This window comes from Trachypithecus francoisi, unplaced genomic scaffold, assembly GCF_009764315.1.
Source record: "Trachypithecus francoisi isolate TF-2019V2 unplaced genomic scaffold, Tfra_2.0 Lachesis_group17, whole genome shotgun sequence".
NCBI classification, from domain to species: Eukaryota; Metazoa; Chordata; class Mammalia; order Primates; family Cercopithecidae; genus Trachypithecus; species Trachypithecus francoisi.
In genome coordinates, this window is record NW_022681462.1 from 86,973,997 (window position 1) to 86,996,182 (window position 22,186).

Consider the following 22,186-nt stretch of genomic DNA (forward strand, 5'->3'; position numbering starts at 1 on the left):
TCATGCCTATAATCCCAGCACTTTGGGAGGCCAAGCCGGGTGGATCATGAGGTCAGGAGTTCAAGACCAGCCTGGCCAAGATGGTGAACCTCCGTCTGTACTAAAACTACAAAAATTAGCCAGGCATGGTGGCAGGTGTCTGTAATCCCAGCTACTTGGGAGACTGAGGCAGGAGAATTGCTTGAACCCAGGCGGCAGAGGTTGCAGTGAGCCAAGATCGCGCCACTGCACTCCAGCCTGGGTGACAGAGAGAGACTCTGTCTCAAAAAAAGAACACAGAAAATCTATCAAATGAAATTTACCACACAGACCAATGCAAAGCATGAACTCTGGAGCTCTGCAGAGGGGCCCCTCAATTATCCAGCAGAGGCTGGGCTCAGTGGCTCATGCCTGTAATCCCAGCACTTGGGAGGCCGAGGCGGGCAGATCACTTGAGATCAGGAGTTTGAGACCAGCCTGGCAAAAATTAGATGGGTGTGGTTGGGGGGGCACCTGTAATCCGAGCTACTCAGGAGGCTGAGACAAGAGAATGGTTTGAACCTGGGAGATGGAGGTTGCAGTGGGCCAAGACTGTGCCAATGCACTCCAGCCTGGGTGACAGAGCAAGACTCCGTCTCAAAAAACAACCAAAACCCCCCAAACAAATAAAATTATCCAGCAGAATAATGATTACAGACATAAATGTGAAGACAAAAATTCCATAAAAGAGAAGATAGGTAAATGTGTGGCTTCCTTAACATTACAATGTTTGTCCAACACACGAGGTATAAAGAAAGAGGAGGCTGGCAGGAGTTCGAGACTACCCTGGCCCACATGATGAAACCCCGTCTCTACTAAAAACACAAAAATTAGCCAGGCGAGGGGCGCATGCCTGTAGTCCCAACTACTCAGGAGGCTGAGGCGGGAGAATTTCTTGAACCTGTGAGGTAGAGGTTGCAGTGAGCAGTAATCGTGCCACTGCACTACAGCCTGCGAGACAGAGCGAGACTAGGTCTCAAAAAAAAAAAAAGGTGGGGGAAAGGCCAGGTGTTGTGGCTCAGGCCTGTAATCCAAGCACTTTGAAAGGCTAAGGTAGGAGGACGGCTTGAGTCTGGGAGTTCAAGACCAGCCTCAGCAACACAGTGAGACCCTGCTCTCTACAAAAAAAAAAAAAAAAAAAAGAGAGAGAGAGAGAGAAAAGACAAAGATAGGTCCACAAAGTGGATGAAGACACTAGCAACATCTAGATATATAAAGAATCCTAACAACTCAAAATGAAAATTGAGCCAATGATATAATCAAGAATTTTACAAAAGAAAACTTGAACTGCCCATAAACATCTGAAATGACGCTCAAGCTTATTGCTGGTCTGTAAGTAAAACTAAGGGTCCGGGCGCGGTGGCTCACATCCGTAATCCCAGCACGTTGGGAGGCCGAGGCATGTGGATCGTTTGAGGTCAGGAGTTTGAGACAAGCCTAGCCAATATGGTGAAACCCCATCTCTACTAAAAATACAAAAATTAGCTAGGTGTGGTGGTGGGCGCCTGTAATCCCAGCTCAGGAGGCTGAGACAGGAGAATTGCTTGAACCCGGGAGGCAGAGGTGGCAGTGAGCTGAGATTGCGCCATTGCAGTCCAGCCTGGGCAACAGAGCGAGACTCTGACTCAAAAAAACAAAAACAAACAAAGTAAAAATAAAAATAAAATAAAATAAGGGTGACAGTGAGAGAGCATTTAAAACTCCTAGACTGTCCCAAGTTGAGAATGTAGAATAGGAGCTCTGATACATTGCTGTTGAGAGTGAAAGTGATATAACCATCTTGGAAAATAACTTGGTATTATCTCATCAAGGTGAACTTATACCTCGTGATCCAGCAATTCTATTTCTAGGTAAAAGACCCTAACGAGACTTTTCAAACACTTGGATCAGGAGGCATTTACGAGAATATTCAAAGCAATATTGTTTATAACTTCAAAAATAAATCCAAGGAACAATCCAAATGTCCATGGCAGGAAAATGGATAAATTGTGGCAATTCAAAACAGTGAAAATAATATAACATGCACATAACAAGGATGAATCTTAGCACCAATGCTGAGAGAATAAAAAGTAAGTCACCGAAGACTATATATAATATATACCATTTGTATAAAGCTCAAAACAAGCAAAAATAAAAATCACATTGTTTCAGCCGATGTGTATATGTGGTTGTAAAACTCCTTTTATAAAGAAAGAAAAGGAATGAAGAACTGATAATTACAACAATCAGGATAGTTACGTCTGAGGCAAAGCTATGGAGACAGGAACAAGGAGGGACAGCAGCTTGAGTGGTTTCTGGTCATGTTCTGGTTCTTCAGTTAGGCCATGGGTGGTTCATTTTATTTATTTATTTATTTTATATATATATATATATTTTTTTTTTTTTCCTCCTCACTCTGTCGCCCAAGCTGGAGTGCAGTGGGACAATCTCGGCTCACTGCAACCTCTGCCTCCCGGGTTCATGTGATTCTCCTGCCTCAGCCTCCCAAGTAGCTGGGATTACAGGGGCCCACCACCACGCCTGGCTAATTTTTTGTATTTTCAGTAGAGACAGGGTTTCACCATGTTAGCCCAGGATGGTCTCGATCTCCTGACCTCATGATCCACCCGCCTCGGCCTCCAAAAGTGTTAGGATTACAGGTGTGAGCGACTGCACCTGGCCTCATGTTATTATTTAAGCCTTCCTATACCTTATGTACATATATATGTAATATGTATCACATAATACCCATTCAGAATTTAGAAAAACTTGAATGCAAAATGGGATTTGTAAAAATATCTTTATGATAAATATTTTCAGTAGAACATTAAACAATACTTTGAAGAATTTAGCTCTTCTCTCCCTGCCTTCAAAGCCAGCAAATATGGGATCATTTTCTATTGTTCCAGTGACTACAATAATAGCAGAGGCCAAGGAAACATCTCTTGTATGAGAGTTGTCATGGAATCAGATTTGTTGTAAAGAATCATTTATATTCTGGACTGTCCACCCGAAGAAGGAATACAGACAACATATGCATATATAACTTCAAGATTATTGCCGGTTCCTCTATAGCAGCAATAATCACAAAGAAAATACTACCAAAACATCCAAAACAGCCACAATAACCATTAGTGATTTTATTGAAGACTTATTCACAGTATTTTGACCTGAGAAATGGTGATTGTAACATACCCTTTTAGGCGCCTACATTATCTTAGTTTAACTAACAGTCCTGTAGTCCCCTCTTAGGCTTCAAGATAATTGTGATTTCATTACACCCCAGATACTTCCAAGTGGAGGCCCCAGACTGTTCTCAGTCACCGCTCTCCCACAGCTGATTACAGACATTGCCTCTGCTTCCATTACCCCAGCAGCTGTCTAGTGCACTTGAACCACAAAATAGGCCCTCACTTCTTTCCTAACCCAGCTCCATCTTGGTAAACTGTAACAGACAGACAGGAGTCCCCAAGGGCACAAAATAAGTTTCTTTCCAGATGATTTTAAAGGAAGGGGGAAAAAGGAAGTGTATATGCTAATGGAGCTTCTACGGCTGAAACAATTTATCTGCAGATGCCTAGCCACACACTGATCAATTGGTTATGCTACCGTGACTGAAATCTGTGATTCCATCTGAAGGCAGTGAGAAGTACTGTGTCCATCTGAAGGGGGTCAGGGCTCTTACCTGACTAAGCTGATACTTTAGCCCATAAGTGAAACAAAATGGCACTTTTTAAAACTACCTCAGATTCAGTTAAATTTCCAACATCCTGAAATACTTTCTCTCCCAGATTCTCTGCTGGTCTCTAAGATTTGAAAGGAGAGAAAATAAAAATATCAAATTAAAGTAACAAGTTAACTAAGGGAGCTGACTACTGGGAGAAAAACAGAAAACTTGTATGATCCCAAAACTGGATTAAAAAAAAAAAAAAAAAAGGTATTTCAGGGACACTCATGAGTGGCCACAGCACAAGATCCTGCAGTAGGACTCGCCTGGGCTCCATAGTGTGCTAGCAGCACCGGCACAATCTCAGTGGAGCCCAGAGGGGACAAATTCCCTTGAAATTTCATTCAAAATTTTCCCAGGGTCAGTTTTGAAGAGTACCTGGACCTTTGTCAGCCAGAATTTGTTAAGGAAGCAAGAGTGTTAGGTTTAAATTCTGGGAGGTCCAGGCAACATCAGAGCCACTTCCTGTTCCTGGGAGCAGAAGCCAGTGGGTTTCTGGTCCTCCTTTCAGCTCTGCTAATTCTTGCTGGTTTGAGGTTAATATGCTAGAGCACATGCCCCCCAGCAGACTCCTCACCCTCCTCTTGAAGCTCGGAAAAAGACCTATAACAATGCCGAGGTATCTTTGAAGTGCTCCTAAGACAGCTTCAACGCAGCTTTGGACAAGGGACACAAAGCCTCAGAGAAACCATAAAACAATCCATATGGCACCATAATATTGTTTTGTTCTGGGAATTCTGCCCTTAGTCAAAACCACACAGTCATGAATACACAAACACCACTTTCGGAGCCATCTAATAAAGACTGAGCTCTGCTACACAGCAATGAGCCTCAGCCCAGGGGAAACGGGGGGAAACCAGGGGAGTCAACCATGGCAAGTGCTTCGCCCGAGTGCAGTGCAAGTCTCATTGGTGAGTGTCCACAGTGGCAAGCAGGCCTTGTTTGTAATGGTCTCATCTGAAGAGCTACACAGCAAGGACACTGCAGATATCAGGCCATGCCATCTACATGGTTAGAACAGCCACTGGTGTCTAAATTGGGGGCAGCAAGGCCTGTAAAGACTTTAAGAGAAGAAACAGAATCTGGACTGTGAGAAAAAGAGTCTCTGAAGACATCTGACCTGGACAGGCTGCCATCTCTTATGATTATTTCCTGTGTGGCTGTGAAGGTTAACGGGATAAAGCCCTCATTGTCAGCAGTGAGAAGAATCCAGTGGGAATCTGCAAATAAAAATACATATATAGGCAATTTAGTATATATTATTCTTTTTTTTTTTGAGACGGAGTCCCGCTCTGTCGCCCAGGCTGGAGTGCAGTGGCCGCATCTCAGCTCACTGCAACCTCCGCCTCCCAGGTTTACGCCATTCTCCTGCCTCAGCCACCTGAGCAGCTGGGACCACAGGCGCCCGCCACCTCGCCCGGCTAGTTTTTTGTATTTTTTAGTAGAGGCGGGGTTTCACCATGTTAGCCAGGATGGTCTCGATCTCCTGACCGCGTGATCCGCCCGTCTCAGCCTCCCAAAGTGCTGGGATTACAGGCTTGAGCCACCACGCCCAGCCTGTAGTCATATGTTTCATCATAAGAATAATATATACTACAAGCCTGTAATCCCAGCACTTTGGGAGGCCGAGACGGGCGGATCATGAGGTCAGGAGATGGAGACCATCCTGGCTAACACGGTGAAACCCCCTCTCTACTAAAAAATACAAAAAACTAGCAGGGCAAGGTGGCGGGCACCTGTAGTCCCAGCTACTCGGGAGGCTGAGGCAGGAGAATGGCGTAAACCTGGGAGGCGGAGCTTGCAGTGAGCTGAGACTCGGCCACTGCACTCCAGCCTGGGCAACAGAGCAAGACTCCGTCTCAAAAAGAAAAAAAAAAAAGAAACATATGACTACAATTTTTTTTTTTTCTGAGTGAAGGAATACAGTAGTTGATAATATTCAACTCAATCCTTATCAGATGTTACAGAGAATGGGGTATTAGGAAGACTGGGCATTACTTAGGGTCATGTAGGGGAAAAAGGGGAAAAAATGAAATGATACTTGATGTTCAATATGGTGGCTACTGTTACAAGAATGAGGCATAAGAAAACAACCATGCACCACATCTGATGAATCTGGTATGACTCAGTCCCTTGCCACTTAGGAGTATCCTTTGAACATCCATGTTTACTCCATGTTAGAATGGCAATTCTTCAAAGAAATATTCTGTAGGGTGGGTGTGGTGGCTTACGCCTATAATCCACTGCTTTGGGAGGCCAAGGTGGGCAGATCTTGAGGTCAGGAGATCAAGACCATCCTGGCTAACATGGTGAAACCCCGTCTCTAACAAAAATACAAAAAATTAGCCAGGCGTGATGGCACACACCTGTAGTCCCAGCTACTCGGGAGACTGAGGCAGGAGAACCACTTGAAACCAGGAGGCAGAGGTTGCAGTGAGCCAAGACCATGCCACTGCACTCCAGCCTGGGTGACAGAGCAAGACTCGGTCTCAAAAAAAAAAAAAAGAAAGAAATATTCTGCAATGCTGCTATGATCATTACATTTTAGTGCAATATAAATAAATGAGGCTTTCTGTTACTTTCTTGCAATTGTTATATACTGCTTTGTAACTCTTTTCTAATTTTTTCATATGTACATTTAACTTTTCCAGCTGGGCTGTAAGTTTCCTAAGGACAGGGTATATATTTTCCATATGTTTTGGCACCTATACTAGGCCTGGGTATATAGTAGGCAATTAATAATACTTAAGGCTGGGTGTGGTGGCTTATGCCTGTAATCATAGCACTTTGGGAGGCCAAAGTGGGAGGATTACTTGAAGTCAGGAGTTCAAGACCAGCCTGGGCAACAGAGTGAGATTCCATTATATACAAAATTTTTTTTTTTTTAATTTGGCTGAGGCCGGGTGCGGTGGCTCATGTCTGTAATCTCAGCATTTTGGGAGGCCAAGGGGGGCGGATTGCCTTAGCTCAGGAGTTAGAAACCAGCCTGCACAACACAGTGAAACCCCGTCTCTACTAAAATACAAAAAATTAGCCAGGTGTGACGGCGTGTGCCTGTAGTCCCAGCTACTCAGGAGGCTGAGACAGGAGAACTGCCTGAACCAGGGAGGCGGAGGTTGCAGTGAGCTGAGACTGCGCCACTGCACTCCAGCCTGGGTGACAGAGCAAGACTACATCTCCAAAAAAAAGTAAAAAATAAAAAAAAACTTGGCTGGGCATGGTGGTGAACACCTATAGTTCTCGCTAGGTAGGAGTCTCAGATGGGAGGATTGCTTGAGATCAGGAGTTCGAGGCTGCAGTGAGCTATGATCACACCACGGCACTCTGGCCTGGGCAACACAGCAGGACCCTGTCTCAATAATAATAATAATAATAATAATAATAATAATAATGGTAATAAATTACTTGTTAACTATCTAGAATTACTGCATGGTTGGTGCCCCTCATTTTCATTACTGGCGTAGTTAAAATAGATGGTGGGGGAGGCAAGGATGTTAGGTAGGGTCAATTTCTGAACATGACCTACCATGCAGCATTTCAATGAGAGAAAGGCCAAAAGTCTGCTGAACTGTACTGAGCCTTAGTTTACCATCACAGAGAAGCACCGCTCTTTTTTCAACAACAGGACCTAGATAATAAGGTTTCTGCAAATAAAAAATAAAAGTTGTTAAACTGATTGCAGAAATAATGGAGTTAACATTTTTTGAAAAAGGAATGTGTAAATACTTTTCAAAAAAAACGTATCTATTACCACTAATCAACTGGACTTCAGTTTTAAGGAGCTCTTTGCTGCATTATTTAATACAACTAAAAAAATCCAAACAAAACAGCCTTAATTTATTTTTCCTTTTGTTCTACTCTTTCCTCAGGGTTCTTCATCATTAGGAACTGGCTCTCCTAGAATGCAACTAATAACACTAAAAAGATGATGGACAGCAGCCTGAGAGACACAATCTGACGGTGAGAACAGCTGCTTGGCTGTTTCAGATATAGCTTAGACACTTCATGGTTTACTAGGAAAAAAAATGCTGAGTGTCCTAAGTGGTAGAGTAGCAGAGGATTTACATAAAATAAACAAACCGTGGTCAAAATTCATACAGCTTAGAAAAAGCACTAATAAAAATAAATGATTTGTAACTTGTAAAGTCATTAAACACTGGCTGGGCACAGTGGCTCACCCCTTAGTCCCAAAAGTTTGGGAGGGTAAGATGGACAGATGACTTGGGCCCAGGAGTTTAAGACCAGTCAGGGCAACATGGCAAAACCATGTCTTTACAAAAAATAAAAAAGTTAGCCAGGCGTGGTGGCACACGCTTGTAGTCCCAGCTACTTGGGAGGCTGAGGTAGGAGACTCACCAGAACCCAGGAGGCAGAGGTTGCAGTGAGCTGAGAAGGCGCCACTGTACTCCAGGCTGGGTGACAGAGACAGACTCCATCTCAAAAAAAATAAATAAATAAATAAATAAAAATAAAGGACAGTTGTATAAGTTTTATGTCTAATTTATTTTGTTGTTAAGCACTTTGGGAGACCAAAGTATATGGATTGCTTGAGCCCAGGTGTTGGAGAGCAGCCTGGGCAACATGGCAAGACCCCATCTTGTAAAAAGAAAATAAATTATACGTCATTGTGGTAGGATGAACCACTCCAAGAATATGTCCACTAATTTTTTTTAATTATTATTATTATACTTTAAGTTCTAGGGTACATGTGCACAACGTGCAGGTTTGTTACATATGTATATCTGTGCCATGTTGGTGTGCTGCACCCCACTAATATTTTTAAATGAAGTCACAGGAATAAACTGTAAAAGTCAAAAACAACGAATCGTTTATTTCCCCTCTTATGAAATGTAACTTTTGAAATTACAGGGGAAACTATTTCTTGCTTTTGATTATTTTGTTTTTTTAACTTTTACTTTTCTCATTACAAAAGGAAGACATGATCAATTTTTTAGAAGTATAATAGGGCCAGGTGTGGTGGCTCATGCCTAATCCCAGCACTTTGGGAGGCCAAAGCCAGTGGATCGCTTGAGGTCAGGAGTTTGAGACCAGCCTGGCCAACATGGTGAAACCTCGTCTCTACTATAAATACAAAAATTAGCTGGGCGTAGAGGTGCACACCTGTAATCCCAGCTACCTGGGTGGCTGAGGCACAAGAATCTCTTGAACCCAGGAGGCGGATGTTGCAGTGAGCCAAGATCGCGCCACTGCACTCCAGCCTGGGTGACAAAGGGAGGCTGTATCTAAAAATAAATAAAATAAAAGTATAACAGAAAAATATAATGCAGACAGTACAGTCCCCACAATTCTATCCTCCAGAGATAACTACTGACAACAGCTTAGTTGGATTACATCACTATAAACTAAAAAACTGAGGGATTGAAAGGGCAAGAAAACTTTTTTTCTTTTTTTTTTTTGAGACAGAGCCTTGCTCTGTTTCCCAGGCTGGAGTGCAGTGGCATGATTATAGCTCACTGCAGCCTCAACCTCCTCAGCTTAGGTGATCCTCACACCTCAGCCTCCCAAGAAACTGGGAATATGGGTGGGTGCCATCATGGCTGGCTAATTTTTTTATTTTTTGGAAGAGACGGGGTTTTGCCATGTTGCCCAGGCAGGTCTCGAACTCCTGGACTCAAGCGATCTACCCATCTTGGCCTCCCAAAGTTCTGGGGTTACAGGTTGAAGCCACCATGCCTGACCAAACATGGTTGTTTTAACCTTAGTTTTTAAAAATATAAAATTTTACATTTATAAATGTTTTAAAAATGAAAGATGTATTATTGTTTGCAAGTAACATAGCCTATTTAAAGAAAAATTTTAAAACAATATATTTTTAAAATAAATTTAAAGTTTTTTATTAGATACAGAAAAAATATGGCAATATTTACATCTAACATCTAATATCTAACTATATCTGTGATTTTCTCTAAAGGTTGGATTATGGAAAATTTTTACTTTCTGTAATGGTTAAATTTTTTTCTTCAACAAGTATATATTACTTTTGTAATTAGGAAAAAAAATACTATGCAGCTGTGGAAAAAAAGATGAAAAAAGAGCTCTGTGTGCTCATATGAAGAGCTCTCTAGGACATACTATTAAATGGAAAATGAAAAGGTGTATATAGGAAATAAAAATACATAACTAAAGTCTCCTAGTATCTGCATAAAGAAATAAAAATAAAAATGGTTACCTAAAGCAGGAAAGGAGAACAGGCTGAAGAAACATGGGGTAGGAGTAAGAGTTCTTAGTATATAGTTTTTATTAAAATACAGTTTTGCTTTTTAAACCAAATAAATGAATTACCTATAAAAAAATAGAAGAAAAATTTTTAAAAAATTCTTTAAAAAGTCATAGTAGGAAAGAAATCCAAACCAGTCATCACATTTATAAATAAAATAATTTTTTAAAAAATCAAAACTATGCTGGGTGCAGTGGCTCACACCTGTAATCCCAGCGCTTTGGGAGGCTGAGGCAGGAGGACTGCTTGAGCCCAGGGCTTCCAAACCAGCCTGGGCAACATAGCAAGACCTTGTCTCTATAGTTTAAAAAAAAAAAAAAGTAAAAAAAAGTTTTTTAATTTAAAAAAAAGTAAAACTCTATTACTGAAAACTTCATGTAGTTAATGTGGCAAAAATCATCTTCAAAAAAATGCAGGGTTGGGGCCACATGCAGTGGCACACACCTGTAATCCCAGCACTTTTGGAGGCTGAGGCAAGACGATCACTTGAGCCCAGGAGGTCACGATCAGCCTAGACAACATAGCAAGATCCTGTCTCTGCTTAAAAAAAAAAAAAAATTAGCCAACTGTGGTGGCATGTGCCTGTGGTCTCAACTGCTCAGGAGGCTGAAGCAGGGGGATCACTGATCAGACTGGTGACATATGAGGAAAAGGACAGCCTTATACATAGCTGGTGGGCGTGTGATGATGCATTGTTAAGTAAAAATCTTTGACAGGCAATCTGGCAACTCTATTAAAAGTAGAAACACATATACTCTTCAAATTTGCATTTCTACTTCTGGGAACAAATCCAACAGAAATAAAGGTACTAACACGAATGGATACATATAAGAGTACTACTGCAGCATTATTTGGAGTAGCTAAAAACTAAAAACAAAGTGAATGTCAATCAACAAGGGAATGGCTAAATAAAGAGCATACTCTCAGTAAGAAGTGAAGAGTGCATATCACCCCATTTTTGTAAAAACAATGACTCTCACATACCTATATATCTATGTACACAAAGACCTGTGTTAGATCATATAAGCATGAAGAAAGTCACGAAAGGATCATGTTAAGCTGCTGGTTACAGCAGATTAAGGGGAAGATGGGGCAAGGCCATACTTTATATAGAAGGAAAGTGTCCATGATAAAAATATGTATAATATGATCCCATTTGTATAATGTTTGGATATGTATGCATAAAGAAATGCATCAAAACATTTTAAATGAACATAACCTTTTCCTTTTTTTTTTTTTTTGAGATGGAGTCTCTGTTGCCCAGGATGGAGTGCAGTGGCGCAGTCTCAGCTCACTGAAACCTCTCCCTCCCGGGCTCAAGTGATTCTCCTGCCTCAGCCTCCCAAGTAGCTGGGATTACAGGCATCCATCATCATGCCCGGCTACTTTTTATATTTTTATTAGAGACAGGGTTTCACCACATTGATCAGGCTGGTCTCGAACTCCTGACCTCAGGCGATCCACTTACCTCGGCTTCCCAAAGTGCTGGGATTACAGGGGTGAGTCATGGCGCCCAGCAACATAACCTTTTTTATAAGTGGAGGAGTATCTCTATTATATAAGGAAAAGGTTGTCACAATGAATTAACATGATAATTTTTTTTCTAAATATAAAGAATTATTGCAGACATTTATTTTTCCACACCATGCACCTGGTAAAATCATGATGTAGACTGATATGTGTGCCTATTTGGTTGGCAGGCTAAAAACCAACCAACCTGCAAAGGTGTACCAACTTGCCTGTAACAACATGCCCAGCTTAGTGAAGTTCAGTTAGAGCACCATCTTCCTCATCAATATGTTTCTTGCAGTACTCACCGGCTGCAGGAGCTTTATGTATAGTGGTAGTTCCTCAAAGGAGAATTTACCTGGTAAATGATGTGAACGTAAGGAAGATCTTGAGAGAGTGGATACACTGAAGAGGATTTCCTCCCATTATGCAGACAGTTTGTGAGTTCAGAAAGACACCGCTGCATTTCAACCAGGTTCCTAGATAAAATTTCCACTTCCTTAGACAGCTTGTAAGTTTCCTTTTCACTTTGTAAGTTCTTTTTTTGAGGCAAATGAGGAGGCTCCAGTGTGCTGGTGTGGTCTGGTGTGCTGCTGTGTCTGGGCAGCGATGCTGGCTGGGTAATAGGCTCAGCATCTAGGGCTATGGAGTCATCACAGATACTAGACAGAGGACTCTGGATTTCTTTAATAAGTGTTCTTCCAGGCCTTCCATTCTGACTACTGGTATTAGCTGTCAGCAACAGCCCTTTATTTTGGTGACAAAAATCTGGGGAAAGACTTTCAATTAACTTTTTTCTATTTGCTTTATTTAATGGAGCACTGAAAGTAGAGTAGTTAGTATGGCTTTCACTTGATGTTATTGAAGGTTCTTCTTCCAACATTACTTCTCTAACAATCAAGCTAATCGCATACTGATCAGACTTTGAAGAAGGAAGAAACGTTGTATCAGTGAGTTTTTGTTTTCCTACCAAAATTAGTAATAGTTTGTCTGTCAAGAAACATATCCCTTTTGGTCTTTCAGTGTTCTCTAATCGAATTTGCTGGATGTTTGGGACTGAAGATGGAATGAGAGAGTAGATCAAAATTATATTACAAGTGTTGGAAGCCACTGCCACTACATGTGCTTTAAGATTAAATGCTATCAGATCAGGAACCAGAATGCCTGGAATAGTGACTTTTCTTGTCATGGTAACTGCTTTCTTAAAAGTCACAAGGACCAAATGTGAAGAATCTTGGCCAGTTCCTGTCAAGTAGTCCTTTTTTCTTAGACAAATAAGAGAATTACCCTCAGACTTATGTTGACTGAAATGTATGTGAGTTAGATCCAGAGGTTCTAAATAGGAAGAAGAAACTGATACTTCAGAATCTGTTTCAGAATCAGTTGCCTCTTTATCAATAGAGGGTACTTCACCAATAACTGGTAAAGCATATGGAGTCGTGTCTTTACTGTTGGGTGGGACATTAAAGGTTTCAGATGCATTTAAGCCACAGATCTTATCCAGTGGAAGCTCAGTGGCTATAGCAACCTGTGAGTCCACAGTTGCCGTGATGGAGCAGACGTGGCTGTCCACATCAAACACCAGGCAGGAAGAGCACCTGTGAAGAGTCTTCTGAGCACTGTCCCAAATATAAGAATGCAGGCTGCTGCCTACTGCCACCACCAGCCTCAGGCCATCCTGGGTCCAACATGCACAGTGAATGCGGCCCTGGGTGTTGATATCTGCCTTTATCTGGGAATTGTCAGAGTGCACATTAGGGAAAATGGAGACACCCTGAGCAGTCAACATAGTCAGAATAGCACATTTTGGGTGCCACACACAGCCCTGGGGAAGGATAGGTAGTGATCCTCTAATCTCACAAGTCTGAGACGTCAGCCATCTGCTTGACTCCATAGGGCTGGGACACAGCTGCCATACAGTGACACGCTTCTCATGCTGGACTGCGAGTAGAACAGGTGTGTCATCTGCAACAGGTGGGGCCCAGGACAACCCACAGACACATTCAAATTGCCCAATGACTTTGGAGTCCCCAAACTTGACCTCTCCATTGTGAAGCTGTAAATCAGTTAGGACAACTTGATTCCCATCAGTCCAGGCAAGGCCATGGATCGGGTGCACTGCTTGATGCAACGCGTTCAGTCCAGTCCTGAGTAGTTTTCCTTTTCCCAGCTCCATCCTTTTGATAAAGGTTACCTGAAATGATTAAGAAGGAAAGTTACACCACAAGAAATCTAGACAAATCTAGAATGCAGGACATTTTATAAGACAACTGGCTTAGCCCCTTCTCAGGTTAATAATGTGGAAAGACAAAAGGACAGGGGAGTATTGTAAATTAAGAGACTACTGAGCTATAACAGGCGAATGCAGTGTATATACTTTGGATTTTGAAGAAACAAAATCTTCTACCTAATGAAGACTTTCAGAACTGGGGAAATCTGAGTATGGAATGGATATCAGAAAATATTGTAGAGTTATTAATTTTCTTAAGTCTGAACATGGTATTGTGGTTATGCAAGACAAGGTCCTTATTAAAATATACATGTTGAAGTACTTGAGGTAAAATGTCATGATGCCTACAATGTGATTTCAAATGGTTTGACAAAAAAAAAAAAAAAAAAAAACCCAAATTTTCTATAGACATACAGGAAGAAAACAAATATAGTAAAATATTAATAATTGTTGAGTCTAGATTGAGGCTATGTTAGTATTTATGGTACTTTCAACTTTTAAGTTAGAAAACTTTCCAATTAAAAATTTGAGAAAAGTCTCCTCCATCATCTAATTCTATTCATCCTTTTACTGCCAAATCAATGAATAACTGATATGCACATCTCTGACTTTATTAGCACTTATTTCAAATCCTTCCAAAGTGGCTTTTATCTCTCCACTGAAATGACACTCAAAAATCACTGTTTCTACTTTATCATATTCAACAGTACTTAATAATTTTCAGAACATTTTCACATTCCCTATTGTATTTTATCTTACAACAATCCTTTACAATAATGTAAAGTAGGTTAGGCAAGTATTATCTTCATTTTTTCACCCTGAATGTTTTTCCCCCAGGCATCTGAATCACTAAAGAAGTACATGCTTAGGGCTGGGAGTGGCAGCTCACGCCTATAATCCCAGCACTTTGGGAAGCCGAGGCAGAAGGATCACCTGAGGTTGGGAGTTTGAGACCAGCCTGACCAACATGCAGAAACCCCGTCTCTACTAAAAATACAAAATTAGCCAGGTGTGGTGGTGCGTGCCCGTACTCCCAGCTACTCAGGAGGCTGAGGCAGGAGAATCGTTTGAATATGGGAGGCAGAGGCTGCAGGGAGCTGAGATCATGCCATTGCACTCCAGCCTGGGCAATATCAGAGAAACTCCACCTCAAAAAAAAGAAAAAAAGAAAAGAAAAAAAAGAGAGAAGTACATACTTAGGCTGGGCACAGTGGTTCACGCCTGTAATCCCAGCACTTTGGGAGGCCGAGGCAGGTGGATCACCTGAGGTCAGGAGTTTGAGACCAGCCTGGCCAACATGGTGTAACCCTGTCTCTATAATAATATAAAAACTGGCCGGGTGCGGTGGCGCATACCTGTAATCCCAGCAACTCGTGAGGCTGAGGCAGGAGAATTACTTGAACCCAGGAGGTGGAGGCTGCAGTGAGCCAAGATTGCCCCACTGCTCCTGGGTGACAGGAGCAAAACTCTATCTCCAAAAAAAATAAAAAAACTGTTCCCTCCTACTCTGTGCTAGCCCCTCTTTAGCCCCTTCTCTCCCCCATTTCAAGGCCTTGATAAAAGCATCATTAACAATTTGGTGTGAAGCCTCTGAAAATGTTAAAGAAAGACACAAAGATATACAGGATTTTACATGTTATGGCTTTTCTTTTAAACAAAAAATGGGGTGGCCGCACATGGTGTTTCATGCCTGTAGTCCCAGCACTTTGGGAGGCCGAGACGGGCAGATCACCCGAGGTCTGGAGCTCGAGACCAGCCTGGCCAACATTGTGAAACCCCATCTCTATTAAAAATACAAAAATTAGTTGGGCTCGGTGGCAGGTGCCTGTAATCCCAGCTACTCGGGAGGCTGAGGCCGGAGAATTGCTTGAACCCGGGAGGCTGCAGTGAGCTGAGATTGCACCACTGCACTCCAGCCTGGGCAACGAAAGTGAAACTCTGTCTCAAAAAAAAGATACATATAGTCAGTAGAGAGAATAAGGCACATGAAATTATATTTTGAAATCCTATCAGTGGGTACATACATATATAATAATGGATATAAGAATAAAATGTTGCAATAATAAACACAGACTGAGAAAGACTAATTTTAGTATAAAGGCTGGGCGTGGGGTCTCATGCCTGTAATCCCAGCACTTTGGGAGCATGAGGAGGGCAGATCACCTGAGGTCAGGAGATCAAGACCAGCCTGATCAACATGGAGAAACCCCATCTCTACTATAAATACAAAAAATTGGCCTGGTGCGGTGGCTCATGCCTGTAATCCTAGCACTTTGGGAGGCCGAGGCGGGCAGATCACAAGGTCATGAGATCGAGACCATCCTGGCTAAGATGGTGAAACCCCATCTCTACTAAAAATAAAAAAATTAGCCGGGCATGGTGGCAGGCACCTGTAGTCACAGCTACTAGGGAGACTGAGGCAGGAGAATGGCGTGAACCCAGGAGGCGGAGCTTGCAGTGGGTGGAGATGGAGGCACTGCACTCCAACCTGGGTGACAGAGTGAGACTCTGTCTCAAAAAGAAAAAAAAATTAGCTGGGCATGGTGGTGCATGCCTGTAAGCCAAGCTACTTGGGAGGCTGAGACAGGAGAATCACTTGAACCCGGGAGGCAGAGGTTGCAGTGAGCTGAGATCGTGCCATGGCACTCCAGCCTGGGCAACAAGAGTGAAACTCTGTCTCAAAAAAAAAAAAAGAAAATTTAGTATTAAAAAAATTACTGGGCCGGGCGCAGTGGCTCAAGCCTGTAATCCCAGCACTTTGGGAGGCTGAGATGGGAGGATCACGAGGTCAGGAGATCAAGACCATCCTGGCTAAAACGGTGAAACCCCGTCTCTACTAAAAAATACAAAAAACTAGCCAGGTGAGGTGGTGGGCGCCTGTAGTCCCAGATACTTGGGAGGCTGAGGCAGGAGAATGGCATAAACCCAGGAGGCAGAGCTTGCAGTGAGTGGAGATGGAGGCACTGCACCCCAGCCTGGGCGACAGAGCGAGACTCCACCTCAAAAAAAAAGAAAAAAAATTACTGGGCCAGGTAGCTCATGTCTTTAATCCCAGCACTTCGGGAGGCAAAGGCGGGTGGATTACCTGAGGTGAGGAGTTCGAGACCAGCCTGGCCAACATGGCGAAATCTTGTTTCTATTAAAAATACAAAAAATTAGCCAGGAGTGATAGCACATTCCTGTAATCCCAGCTACTTGGGAGGCTGAGACACGAGAATTGCTTGAACCCGGGAGGCGGATGTTACAGTAAGCCAAGATGGCACCACTGCACTGTAGCCTGGGCGACAGAGTGGGACTCAAAACAAAACTAAACAAAATGACTATTGGCCAGGCACAGTGGCTCATGCCTGTAATCCCAACACTTTAGGAGGCCAAGGCAGAAAGATCACTTGAGCCCTGGAGTTTGAGACGAGAGACCAGCCTGGACAACACAGCAAGATACTGTCTCTACTTAAAACAAAATAAAACAAAACAAAAAACCCCACAACAATCTACAAACATATATAAAGTGATGTTTAACCTTATTAGTTATCAAAGAACTGTGTAAACTGGCAGTACTCATTTTTTTCACCACTCATTCTCTTCTAATATACTTAAAATGAATTCCATTCCAATCTCTTCTCCAAAACATCTCTCACCAGGCCACCAGTGCTTCCCTGTCACTGAATCTAAATGACATTTTTCAGCCTTGTTTTACTAAGTGTCAAAGGCAGAACTTGAGAAGTTGTCTTCAGACTCTAAATCCAAAGAAATGTATTCTCTACCACCTGGTGATTTGCTTATCTGTAAATTATTTCTCATATCTCCTTGCTAGCTTTGTCCTTGTTCCTAGGATCCTTTACTTTTTTTTTTTTTTTTTTTAAAAAAAAGGTCTATTATGCTTTTATATATAATGTCAGATTAAGTGGTTCTGCAGCGGCTTGCTAAATGGAGAAAAAAGTCCTGTCATTACTAATGAACAAAACTGTGATCTCTATCCCACTGGTCTTATGAAAGATAATAAATGTTTTCCCCCTAATATCTACTTATATACTTTAAAAAGACTTTTATTGATAAATAATGCATGATACACTTTCATGGGCAGAGAAAATTCCTAATGGGCCAATTACATCCAAGTCAATTTATATATTTTAGGATACCAAGTTCAGTCTAATGTCAATGAGGGTGTGTGTGGCCAGGGTAGCACAAGACAAGGATTTGGGAATAAGAGAAAAACAAACATGGGAATAAGTTTACTGAGGTTATTTTTTGGGGGGGTAGGGGCATGGAGTCTTGCTCCATCACCCAGGCTGTAGTGCAGTGGCATGATCTAGGCTCACTGCAACTTCCACTTCCTGGGTTCAAGTGACTCTTGTACCTCAGCCTCCCAAGGAACTGGGACAGGCGCCCAACACCACGCCCAGCTAATTTTTATATTTTTAGTAGAGACAGGGTTTCATCATGTTGGCCAGTCTGAAACTCCTGACCTCAAGTGATCCTCCTGCCTTGGCCTCCCAAAGTGCTAGGATTACAGGTGTGAGCCACTGCACAGGCCAGTTTACTGAGATTTTTAGAAGAATGAATTTTAATATTGTCATCTTCAGTAACAAGAAGAAATGTGGCACATTTTTCTCAAAAACGCAATAATTACAAAACTCTGCTCCATTCCTTTCTACTGCTGTGTTAGATCAGGTTCTGACATCTCCCTTTTTATTAGGATAAAACAAGGAGAGGTTCCCTTGATACCAGTCTCTACTTTCCAAATGAGCCTGCATACTATGTGTTGTTGGGTAGAATTATCTTTAAAAAAAAAAAAGAGGCACAGCTGTGATCATTTTGCTCTTCTGCATAAACACCCTTGATGAATCCCCACATTTACAGTACATATAAAAAAGCCTCAAAATGTCTTAACAAGGCATTTAAAGTCTTATATTATCAGATATTGATATATCTTTCTAAGTTTATTCTCTGATCATAAAGGGCATACTGGGGAATTTGGAATCTTGGGGGAACCAGCATATATTCGAGTGACAATATGCAGAATGGACCTGAGAAGGAAGAAAGTTGACAAGTAATTTGAATGCCACAAAGTGAAAGTGAAGCAAGTTTGCAACTATTGCAGTAGAGAAAGAAGGTCATTATTCAGGAGATGCTTCTAAGGCAGATGGAACAGACAGTGATATCAGATAGAATATAAGTAGTGAGGAAGAAAAAAGAACTAAGGATAACACCCAGATTTTTAGCCTGAGAAACTGCTGAACCGTTAAGCAGAGCATGTTTCAAAGGCAAGGAAGGCAGGGCAGGCTGGGTGCGATGCCTCACGCCTGTAATCTCAGCACTTTCGGAGGCTGAGGCAGGCGGATCACCTGAGGTCAGGAGTTTGAGACCAGCCTTGCCAACATGGTGAAACCCTGTCTCTACTAAAAATACAGTATTAGCTGGGCGTGATGGTACGTGCCTGTAGTTCCAGCTACTTGGGAGGCTGCAGCAGGAGAATCGCTTGAACCTAGGAGGCGGAGGTTGCAGTGAGCCAAAATTGCACCACTGCACTCCAGCCTGGGTGACAGGGCAAGACTCCATCTCAAAAAAAAAAAGAAAAAAAGAAAGAAAGAAAGAGAAAGGAAGGGCAGTGCAGGCACAGTGGCTAACACTTGTAATCCCAGCACTTTGGGAGGCTGAGGTAGGAGTATCACTTGATGCCAGGATTTTAAGACCAGCCTAGGCAACACAGGGAGACTCCAAGTCTACAGAAAAATTTTTAAAAATGAGGTGGGTGCTCACTTTGGCAGCACATATACTAAAATTGAAATGATACAGAGAGTAGCACGGCCCCTGCACAGGGATGACTTGCAAATTTGTGAAGTGTTCCATAAAAAAGAAAAAGAAAAAAATAATAAAAATAAAAATAAAAATTAGCTGGGTGCAGTGTCACACACCTGCAGTCCTAGTCACTGTGGAGGCTGAGAGGATTTGAGCTCAGGAGTTCAAGGCTACAGTAAGCTATGATCACACCACTGCACTCCAGCTTGGGTGACAGAGTGAGACCCTGCTGGGGGAGGAGTGGGCGGCGGCAGTAGGGTAGGAACGTGTGTAGTATGTGACCAATTGAAATTAACATGTGCTTCATGTAAGATGTCTACATGGTACCAATGTACCTTAGGCAGTCAGAGGTAAGGATCTGGAAATCATTGACTCAGGGTTAATAATTAAAAGTCAAGGTGGTGGAGAACCTCACTGTTAAAAATCAGAGGGCCAGGAGGACCAAGGTTTAAATGACCTTCAGGCATTCCCCAACGCTACTGATTTTGCCTGAAACTAATTGTGTACCTATTGTTTCACAATCTCCAGAGTGTAAGTTTTCTTTTTTTTTCTTTTTTTTGAGACGGAGTCTGGCTGTGTCGCCCAGGCTGGCGTGCAGTGGCAAGATCTCGGCTCACTGCAAGCTCTGCCTCCCGGGTTCATGCCATTCTCCCGCCTCAGCCTCCGAGTAGCTGGGACTACAGACGTCCGCCACCACGCCCGGCTAATTTTTTGTATTTTTAGTAGAGACGGGGTTTCACCATGTTAGCCAAGATGGTCTCGATCTCCTGACCTCGTGATCCGCCCGCCTCGGCCTCCCAAAGTGCTGGGATTACAGGCTTGAGCCACTGCGCCCGGCCGAGTGTAAGTTTTCTGGAGAACATGAAATCAAGAACCCTGGGTGTTTTAGGAGGGAAAAGACCACTGTATTAGTTCAGGTCTCCGGAGAGGTGGTCAGAAAACCACGAGCTGGTGCTCAGTATATAACCATTTAATTGTGTTTGTCATCTTCTTTAAAGACAACTCATGATGAGAATCAAGAGATTCAGGTGAACTGGCATTTCCAGCAGGTTTAAACAAAAGTATATCCCTCCCCCAACTTGTTTTCCAAGTTTATTGTATTTCCACTATAAAATGATTTCAAGTCCTTTACACTTATTTGAAAACAAAAATCATACACAGGAAAAAATTAAGAAGAGTTAACGAGAAAATATTCATCCAAAGAAAATTACTACATCCCTCTAGACACTTCTATGCATAGTTTGGCTGTCAAACTTTTTCAGTCATACTGTGCAACTTTGTATCACGGTTTTTTCACTTAACATTATATATTAGCATTTCCCCATGTTATTTAAAAGTTTTACAAATTAGTTTTAGAGGCCACTTCACATACCCTCAGTGAAGTGACATAATGTACTGGACTGCTCCTAGCTGTACCCAACTTTATCCCGCTATAAATAACGCTGGGACCGAGGTCTTAATGCTTAAAGCACTTCCTGACTTTGGATGACTTGCTTGGGACATATTCCCAGGAGTATTATTCACTAGTCACAGTCATATTCCCTCGTTTACACCCACCCCCAGCTCGGTCCTCATCCCGCGACCCCGCACATGCGGCCCGCCCCATTCTCCTCATCCTCTCTGCTCGCCTGAATCTCCTCCCTCCGGTCCCCCATCCCCCAAGAGCCAGTCCACTTCCCTCCCGACCCCCTACGGCCTCCCCACACCCGCCAGTCCCGGCAGCAGTGGAGACAAAATACCTTAGCTCTCACTGCCTCACAAAAACACCACTGTCCCTGTGGCCGTCCAACCTCACGCCGCCGCAGATAAGAAGCTCTGGTCAGCCACCGGAAGCACCGGCCCTCAGTCCTCTGATAGGTGGGCGGTGATATCTGTCCTCTGATAGGTGAGTGGTCCTCTGATGGGATAGGCAATCTCCTAGATGGCCCCGTCTATTGGTTTTTGAATGTGCACATTAGGAGAGGGTTCATCCCACTGGCCAATAAGCTCTGGCTCTACCGCGTGGATGGCTGGGAGTTGTAGTCCCCGTGAAACCACAGACTGCAAGCCCGCCACATTTTCCCTCCCTTAAGCACTTGAGCTCTTTCCCCACTTCTCCTGGGTTCTCTTGTCTAAGGAGTCCAGGAGCCCTAGGATCAACACGGCTTCTTAACCTTTAAAATCTGATAAAATCTGTCCAGGAAAATGTTCTTATCTGTACACAAAATATTGTGCATTCATCCGAAGTCGCTTCATGGGCCTGTCCCAGCTACAAATCCCTGTTCTACACCACCCTAAGTGTGCCTGCTCTGGCCACAGCCTGTGGAATTAGTGCATCCCTTAGGCTTCTTTAGACCAGCTACACGCTTGAAAGACTGGGCCACATCTCGGAGCAGCGCATGAGGAATTACAGGTCCTGACCTTCACAGTACAGTTGACCATCATCTTTCTTGAACAACACAGCCAGTCCACCTTCAGGGATGCAGCCAACCTCATCTGGGATCTAAGCATCCGGGAGAGTGGGGATGGGGAAATGGAGGAAGAACACCCTTGGGGCTCATTCTGGGCCCGTTTGCCAGGCTTTTCTCCCCATGCCTATCTTCCAGTGCCACTTAGCAGAATCATACCTTCACATCAGTTTTTATGTTTTTCTTTTTCTTTTCTTTTCTTTTTTTTAAAAATAACGATGGCATGCCTGTAATCCCAG

At 42.8% G+C, this 22,186-nt stretch overlaps 1 protein-coding gene and 1 non-coding gene across 4 annotated transcripts; one reads left to right on the forward strand and one right to left on the reverse strand.

Moving 5' to 3' along the window:
* Positions 1 to 3,115: 3,115 nt before the first annotated feature.
* On the reverse strand, positions 3,116 to 21,368 carry WDCP (WD repeat and coiled coil containing). Of its 3 annotated transcripts, none has more exons than XM_033176408.1 (4): positions 21,240 to 21,368; positions 11,830 to 13,665; positions 7,251 to 7,368; positions 3,116 to 4,944 (listed from the first exon to the last, which is right to left on the reverse strand). In XM_033176408.1, the coding sequence occupies exons 2-4, from the start codon at positions 13,645 to 13,647 to the stop codon at positions 4,715 to 4,717; spliced, it is 2,166 nt and encodes a 721-aa protein (XP_033032299.1). In that variant the 5' UTR covers positions 13,648 to 13,665; positions 21,240 to 21,368; the 3' UTR covers positions 3,116 to 4,714. The 3 variants fall into 3 exon arrangements, 2 of the variants coding, with proteins under 2 accessions (XP_033032299.1, XP_033032300.1); XR_004428487.1 differs by having other exon boundaries at positions 4,934 to 4,944; positions 11,780 to 13,665; XM_033176409.1 differs by lacking the exon at positions 7,251 to 7,368.
* On the forward strand, positions 19,454 to 19,557 carry LOC117063098. The gene has a single exon (XR_004428725.1). It is a non-coding gene; the product is annotated as a U6 spliceosomal RNA (small nuclear RNA).
* Positions 21,369 to 22,186: the final 818 nt, after the last annotated feature.